General features: G+C 35.3%; 1 protein-coding gene across 1 annotated transcript; it reads left to right on the top strand.

Annotated features, from left to right (window-relative positions):
- Nucleotides 1–3410: 3410 nt before the first annotated feature.
- On the top strand, nucleotides 3411–8407 carry LOC145579555 (putative GPI-anchored protein At1g61900). Its single transcript, XM_081636798.1, has 8 exons — nucleotides 3411–3843; nucleotides 4981–5148; nucleotides 5237–5824; nucleotides 6416–6661; nucleotides 6808–6819; nucleotides 7489–7632; nucleotides 7782–7826; nucleotides 8003–8407. Exons 1-8 carry the CDS (start codon nucleotides 3777–3779, stop codon nucleotides 8068–8070), a joined length of 1338 nt encoding a protein of 445 aa, XP_081492924.1. The 5' UTR covers nucleotides 3411–3776; the 3' UTR covers nucleotides 8071–8407.
- Nucleotides 8408–8787: the final 380 nt, after the last annotated feature.

Genomic DNA, 8787 nt, shown 5'->3' with positions numbered 1-8787 from the left:
ATACTTCATTTTGCTAGCTCCTCTTAAGGGACGTGATGTACAAGTTCTTTTCGTTTCTTTTTTGAGTTTTCTTATTTCCTTTTGTTATACTTCATTTTGCTCCTCTTAAGGGATATGATGTACAATTTCTTTTCGTTTCTTTTTTGAGTTTGAACAATTGATCTGTAAAACGGGATGTTTTTTTTATTTAATAGACTTATTGTTGTTGATTGATGTCATGAACTACACGTGTACTTATGTTGTTGCACTCAGTACCCTAAAATATAATGTGAACAGCCATCGTTTCTTATTATTGCCATCCATTATTAGTCTGATTATTATTTACAATAAAATTTTAGTTGGATTAGTTCGTGATTGAAGAGGTTTTCAAATTAAATTTTACTTTTCGTCCATCTCTTGCGTGTGTATATAAACCAGCATGTTTCTTATATCAATTACTTCGTATGTGAACATTGTAATTTATTGTCTTATATCTTGTTTTATATCTTCTTTGTAGTTTTATACAAGTAGCATGGAAGGTGCCTTAGCTTGTTCGGGAAGAGGGGAAGTAGTGAGGATTTAATCAAAGCTTGAACTATTATTGCAATTTTCTTATCTCTAGCCAACAAAATGTGAATGATACTACTTCTTACAAAGTCAAGGGATCAATGATACTTGAAGTTAACGTAAACAATATATATCAATTTTTTTTTTTTTTTTTTTTTTTTTTTTTTTTTAAATTTTCCTTTGGACGGATCAACTATTAGTCCTAATGTAGATTTTGAAGTTGATGAGAAGTTCGTTCCTTTTTCAGAAGCTAATATAAGCAAGAAGAAAATTAAATAAGATCTATGTTACATTGTTACCCAATTAAGAAAGGGAAAAAGTGATATAGTCATATAGAGTCATAGGAGTATACTTATCATTTATCTTACTCAATAAAGTGAAGAGGTCGTGTAAATTAAAATTATGCCTACACTTATTTTTACATATAATTCTCTATCATAATTGGACATGCTCATACTTTCTCCATCACTCAATTGTGGTCGAGTATTATACTAAAATTAGTTTCACTTGTAAATGCATACTTTCAACCATCAATATTTTTAATTATAAACAAGTAATAGTAGTTATACATATACTCTTTTGATGTATTTGTTTTATTTTCTCATTTTTCATAGAATCGTGAAATATCAATCCGAAGAGTTATCCAAGTATTTTTCAGTGCTCATCTAAGCTAGGTCAATACTCGCCTCTAAGTTGTGGTGTTTGTTTTACTCAATCTTCGGCTTTACTCAATCGTTGCTTTGGGAGGTATTCACGTTTGGCGTACTTCCTTAACCTATACATTTAATGTCGATTGGTTGGCTAGTTGTCAACAATCTCAACACAAACACAACGCTCAAAATCATCTCCATTAAATGTTTTTTGACAAAAAGAGTGCTCAAGTGGGTTTTCTAAACAAGCCTAGCCCAACACTACGGGCCCAAATAACACCAATGGTGGGACTAGAGCTAGTGTACTAATTGTCGAGTAATTAAGAGTAAATATATGTACCAAAATGGAGATGGGTCCTATAGTAAATTGGTCGTGTTGGTGATTAGTTGATTACTAATAGTTTTAAAACGTGTATTAACACTATACAAGATGTACACTTCAAATCACGTCTAATTCGTACAATTTATATACTTCTTACATGTTAATAGTATAAAATTAGAGAAAGTCAAATCTATAAAGCTTCATACTATCCTAATACCCCCAACCTAATAACTCTTTTGTATGCTAAATAAATATTTTAATACTCCATGTGTGATGTGTTATATTCATTTTATTTTTTGTAACAAGTGTTAAATTCAATTTTATATAATAAGTTCACAACACTACTCAATTTTAATTTTTTAATCACTTTCTTAATTTTTAAAGTTTCGAATGGAATCATTATCAATTGACTTAGTGATCTAATTGATCAAATAGAATAATGCCTTGCTCCTCGTAAATCCTACACTACATTCCGAGACATTTTAGTAAAGTCAACTAAGACGATATTTTTATATTACACGAAACATGAATAAATTACGATACTCCCTCCAAATCTATTTTGTTCATATTTTTTTAAATTGGAAGATAAAACACATTTATAAGAACAAATAAAGACGGATCGAGTAATAATAAAATACTCGTAGTATTATATCTCTACCTAAAGGCGGGATCTATGTTGATTAGAGTTGTCAGTTTCTGACCCGAACCGTTAAACCCGACTGTTTCGAACCGATCCGAAAAGGAACTGAACTGTTTAAAACCCGTTTTTTGGAAACCGAAAACTGACCCGACCCAATTTTTTCCAAACCGAAACTGAACTAAACCGAATTTGTGCAAACCGTTACTAACCCGACCCGTTATCAAGCCAAACCGTTACAACCCGAAACTGAAAGCAACCCAAACCGATTACGTTTAAACCCGATAGTAACCCGACCCGTTTTAAACCGAAAACCATTAAAACCCGATAAAAATCCGATAAACCTAAATCGTTCCAACCCGTAACCCGTTGTGACCGAACCGGTTATAATCCGTAACCCGTTGTGACCGAACCGTTTACGACCCGTAGCCCGTTATGACCAAACCGTTTAAATCCCGTAACCCGTTATGACTGAGTCATTTACAACCTGTTACCCAATATGTTTATGATCTAATCTGTTTCAACCCACTACTCGATAAACCCAACTTATTTATGACTTGACTTGATTATAACATGACTCGTTCCTACCCATTATCTGACTAATTCGACTCGATAATCATCCGACTCAATTTTAACCCGATATGATTTTGATTAGAAACCCGTTTCAAATTAGGTAAACTCGTTTTCAAACCAACCAAGTTCAATCTAAACCGATTATAACCGAAACAATAATGGTTGGACCCGATTTCACCCGATCTATTTTGAACCGAAACCCATTTTCGAACCGACCCAGTTAAACCCAAACTGATTATGACCCGAACCAATTACGACTCGTCCTGATTAAGACCCGAACTGTTTTTAACCGAAACCCACATTAAATGGGCTAAACCCGTTTTCAAACCGACCCAGTTCAATCCAAATTGATTATGACCCGAACCGACTAGAACCCGACCCGATAAGGACCCAATCCGAATAGAAACTGCAATTAAAAAAACCAAACCGAACTGACCCGATAATTTTCAAAACCGACCCAAACCGACCCGCTTATTATTTCAATCCGTTATAAACCGACCCGTTATAACCCGAAACTGATAAACCCAACCCAAACCCGAACTGTTTAACCGAATTGACACCCCTAATGTTGATCCTTTGAAATGTTTGAGTTGGAGGTAGAGGAGGCAATTAATGGGAGCATTAAATGAAACAATGCTGTTGTATATGAGTTAGCGCACCTCTTTATTTCCACCCTCCTCCATCTTATTTTTCCCCTAAAAATGTTTTTTTTTTTTTTTTGGAAAGATTTTCTTAAAAATATTTAATTTAATTTATTCTGTGTAAAATAAAGAGGTCCCCAATTTCTTCCTCCAGCAAAAACCAGCTAATTTTGCTGAAACTTCAGCTGACCCCACTTTCAGTGTTTACTCTACTGCTGCAAAAACCAAAAACCCCTCTTCATTTCTTGTTCTTCAATTTTTAGAACACTTTAATTTGTGAAATTGCCTTGAATTCAATTCATTTTTCTTTGAGAAATCTTCCCTTTTGATGCTTTGGGTACCAACTAATTTCTCTTGTTTTACTACTTTTGGCATTTTCTTGTGATTTTACCAGTTTTTGGGCAGGAATGAGAGGAGGGTTCTTCACTTACTTCATCAAGCTTCAGTTTTTCAGCACAGTTCTTGTATTGTTCTGTAAGTTTTGCTGATTTGCTTACTTTTTAAGCTTGATTTGCTTGTATTTTAGCTTTTTTTTGTTCATTTCGAGTGTGCCTCACTTGGTAATCGAGAGCCTACTAGACTCCGACTAATCTAGATTAGCCCCGGGTTAATCCCCAAGGGCCGAAGGGGGGCAAAGCTCACCCAATTAGGTCTTATTGATAGTGACCTAGTTATGAGTAATATTGCAGTGAATTTCAGATTTATGTGATGTTCTTTGTAAATGAGGAAATGGGTATTTCATTATTTTGGTTATTTTTATAAAATGTGGTTTGGACCTTTAAATTTTGGTTTAAGGTAGTTGTTATTTCAAGAGTTTATAGCTTTGGTTGTATGTGCTGTACTCTCATTTCAGTCCAGATAATTTTATCTTATATTGCTAGAAATTTGTCTTGGACAAAATATATTTTTTGTCTACAAGTGAGCTTAATTCCCTTTCAAGTTTTTTTACTAGTTTCTATTGTCTTGTCTGTCTTGTATTTTTTTAAAGATTATTATTATTGAGTATTATAAATTTTACTAGCATCTGTATTGGATTTGTTTGTGTTTTCTATTCACAATGTCACATATTTATTTTTGTGCTTAATGTTTCATAGGAGTAATATTCAGGATAGTGTTGACTGTTGAGGAGAAACTTATGTAAATTGGCCCTTTCTTTTCTTAGAAGGTTCTTTAGAAAATGCTCTTGAATTTTGTTGGACTATGTCAATTAAGTGGTTAATCCAATATAAAAACCTTTGTTGTATATGTAGAGGGCATGTGTACTTAAATTATTGATGAACTAAGCTTACACTGATTGGATACTTTACAATGTATGAAAGATCACCATAGATTCCTAGCTTTTCCTTGGAATTATTGACTTAGTATTGAATTGTATGTGATCATAGCTGAATGTCATTTTGTATCATCATTCATAATTTGTAAGTGGAATGCTAAATGAAATTATGCGTTGAAGAATGCCTGAAAGTAAGATGAAAACTGTAAGCCCGGTTAGAACATTGGATCTTTCTGTTGTGTGGCTGTCTTTAGAACAGCTTCATATAATAGATAAGTGTAAAAAAAATTCTGTAATACTACATAGATTATTTAAGCTTACAGATTATTCTTTTACAGATGCCACTGAATTGTATTGTACCCCATTGAGTTATTTCGGAGATCCTGCCCCGGATGGCGGAGACTTCTTACCTATGTTGCCATTTGGGGCTCCTCAGCCCCTTCTTCCTTTTCTGGCACCTTCACCTTTGACTCCATTTACAAATAGTACAGTGCCCAAATTATCAGGTAGATACACAATAACCAGCTTTTCTTGATTTCCCAGTAAATGATGCACATTCCACTGTGGTATCAACTAATATGTTGTTCATTGTAGGAGCATGTCCTTTTAACTTCACTGCTGCTGAAAGTATGATGGGAATTACAGCCACTGATTGCTTTACTGCGTTTGCTCCATATTTGGCTAATGTAGTATGTTGCCCGCAATTACATGCCACCTTAGTTATTCTTATGGGTCAGTCCAGTAAGAAGACCAAGTTGCTTGCCCTGAATGAGACACATTCTAAGCAGTGCCTATCTGACGTTAATCAAGTATTGGCGAGCCAGGGTGCAAATAACGATCTTCAGCAGATATGCAAAATTCGAGAATCCAATCTCACTGAAGGCTCTTGTCCTGTCAAGGATGTCAGTGAATTTGAGAAATCAGTGGACACTTCCAAGCTTCTGGCATCTTGTCAAAAGATTGATCTTGTCAAAGAATGTTGCTCCCAAACTTGTCAGAATGCTTTATCTGAAGCTGCTAGAAATCTCAGCTCGAAGCTTGGTGATCTTAATGATGTCCCTCAGCTTTCAGATATTGATGATGATTGTCAAAGTATTGTTTTGCGGTGGCTGGCTAGTAAACTCAATCCTTCCCGTGCAAAAGAAGTTATAAGAGGGTTGTCAAATTGCCATATCAATAAAGGTGAGAACTGTGCTTGATAGTTGTTGTAGCAGAATTTAATTTTAGCTTAGGAAGCTAGGTGTAGGATCCTGAAATAATGCTTCATTTCATTGGAATAATTATGCATTAGAAAAGGTGTCTAAATGTTTACAAATGAATCCGAGATGTGATTTTTTTGCCTGGGAGCTTGAACACATGTGGAAAGATTGTTTGTTACTCACCCAGCAGGCCGGCACAGTCTAAAGGGACTAAAGATCTAAAAAAACCTTGTGTTTGGAAGTTCTAAATAATTCTAGTGTCTGATCTTTTTACTAAAAAATTGCATCTGGATCAGTATGCAGAGTCGCAGAATGACTTGTCACTGGCTTGAATTAGTACCACTAGAAGCTGTGATGTAATTTACCAAGTCACTGTTAAAAAAAAAGGACGAGGAATTGAACATTGTTGGTCATTAAACAAATGCCGTGAAGAATAGTCTGCTTGTATGATTTTTTCATAGCGCTATCAAAATACTCTATTGCATTACAAAAGTCAGAATTGCCAAGATAGAACAAAAAAGAATAGTCTGCTTATTCTTCATTGATGACCCTGTGCATCTTTTCTCATCTCCAGTGTGTCCTTTAACTTTCCCTGACACAAGACATGTTGCAAAGAAGTGTGCGAATGTAATAAGCAACCAAACTGCATGTTGTAGTGCCATAGAAAGCTATGTGAGTCACTTGCAGAATCAGAGTTTTGTCACCAACTTGCAAGCACTCAATTGTGCTGCTGCGCTTGGATTGAAGTTGCAAAGAGAAAATGTTACTACTAATGTTTACGATCTTTGTCATGTGAGCCTCAAGCAATTCTCTGTACAAGGTAATTTGTTCATGCATTACTGCTTCCAATTCTTTAAATCAGTATCAATAACAGATCTAACCTTCATTTCTTCCCTCTTTGGGCCTTTTGCTTCTTCATTTGGCCTTGTCGCACCGGCTTGATATGATTTATGGCAATCACACCAGCTGGAACACAAGGTAAATGCTGAACTGGTTGATTATATAGCTTTGAGAAGATGGTCCTGTATAAACTACTTTGGTTACTTTCCCCGTTTTAAATCAGTAATTTTTTCTGCATTATCTTCACCTGGATGTGTGTAGCAACTGATTATGGCACTTGCCATGGTGAGTTGCTTTCTCGATGAGTCATTTAACAAGAAAAGAATATATAAATTATTTTGTATACATTGCAAATTAATGAGTTAGAGCCTCCAAATCCCATTTGGTACAAACTTAATGTGCAACTTTCTGCTGCTCAATATGAGTGAACACACAAAGGAGGGCAGAATTCTTTTTCAAGCAAGAAGAATGAAACAGATGTGTACCAAAAGTTTATGCTGCACTACTGAATACGTATCTAGTCTGTTTGATGGAGGGCTTTTTAGTTACTTAAAATTGCATGCGTGTTTATTTTGTATTCCATTCTTAGATAATCATAGATGAAACCATAATTACCCAAAATTGTCCAAAATCTCAACTCCTTGAGTATGTGCTAATGCAGTATTGCGTAATGCATAAAAATCTTTAAACCTAAGGGCCAAGGGTTACCATTCTATTGCATTATTGGATAACTGTAGTGACTTTTGTCATCTATCCTCACCTAGAATCCACTATTTTTGTATCATAATTTGATATTTTTGGTTCCAGAATCTGGATGTCTTCTGCAGAGCTTGCCTTCCGATGTTACATTTGATAAGACATCAGGGATAACCTTCCTCTGTGATCTGAATGATAACATTCCGGCTCCTTGGCCCTCCGCACTTCAGTTGCCAGCTTCTTCTTGCAATAAAAGTATGCTTTGTCTACTGTATGCTCTTTTGTTTAATGCTGAATTGCTGATTATTTGGCTATTGTTGATGAACAAGATGTGTTTATATTGATCATTTGCATTGCTTATCATCAATTAGCTGCTCATGTTCATAATTTGGTTTTCCCTGCAGCTTTAAACATTCCTGCTCTTCCAGCAGCAGCTTCTGGTGAAACTGGTGAGTCAGGCATCTCGTTATTTTCTAGTTCGTTGGGTTTAAAAGGTTAAGATGAGTGCAACATTACCTCTTATGATTGACAGTTAGATGGGTAGATAATCTAGTTGGATACATCAGTAATAATCAATCCGTGATACTCTTTGCTGATCTTTAGTTATATGATTTACGTGTTTCAGGTCTGCATAGCAAGCATCATAGGAATTACTTGCTCATGGTCTTCTCATTGATTATGATTCTATATTGAGCTGGACTATTAACTCCAAACAAAAGGGTTGTTGCTTGTACATGGAAGATAAGCAGGGATATTAAATTTGAGGGAATTATGGTTCAACTGGGAGCAAGTTAATTATACGCGATGTTCTATCGAATATCCTCGAGTACCCAGAGGCCAGAGCTACTTAGAGGTTAATTCAATTTATTTCTCATTGTAGTGATAGTGAAATTTCTTCCAAAGATTTTGTATAGGAAGTCGAGAATACATGAAAATATTTGCATTGTAAAACAATCATAATACTCCTATTGGATACTGTAACTCACCTGTAAATTTAGCAAGCGAGTAATCTACGATATCTTTATTCGGCCATGTTAACTCTAATTTATTCATCCAAACGTACTAATATATACTTAGCTGAGTTGTTCTGAAAGAATACTAACTATACAACTTACTAGTTACTACTATGTAATAAGTCAGAATGCTACTACTATCACTTACTATGTACTAGACTAAGAACACTGGCATCGTTCTCTTGTTCGTTTTGTTCATGGCTCTGCTGCCCTTGGCGCTGATGTATAGGCTTCTTGTTAAACCAAACTAGAGGCAAGTACTTCTAGAGTGTTAAATACGGGATCTTTGAGAAGCATCTCTAGTTCAGACTCATCCATCTCTTGCTGGTAGCAATCAGAGGCAAGCGTATTTAGAGGCTCTGGTACATAAGCTTCTTGTTGGACACAACCAGAGGCA

Source organism: Chenopodium album, chromosome 14 (assembly GCF_948465745.1).
Source record: "Chenopodium album chromosome 14, dcCheAlbu1.1, whole genome shotgun sequence".
NCBI classification, from domain to species: Eukaryota; Viridiplantae; Streptophyta; class Magnoliopsida; order Caryophyllales; family Amaranthaceae; genus Chenopodium; species Chenopodium album.
The sequence above is the reverse complement of the archived record's forward strand: the minus strand, read 5'-3'. Positions and strand labels throughout refer to the sequence as shown.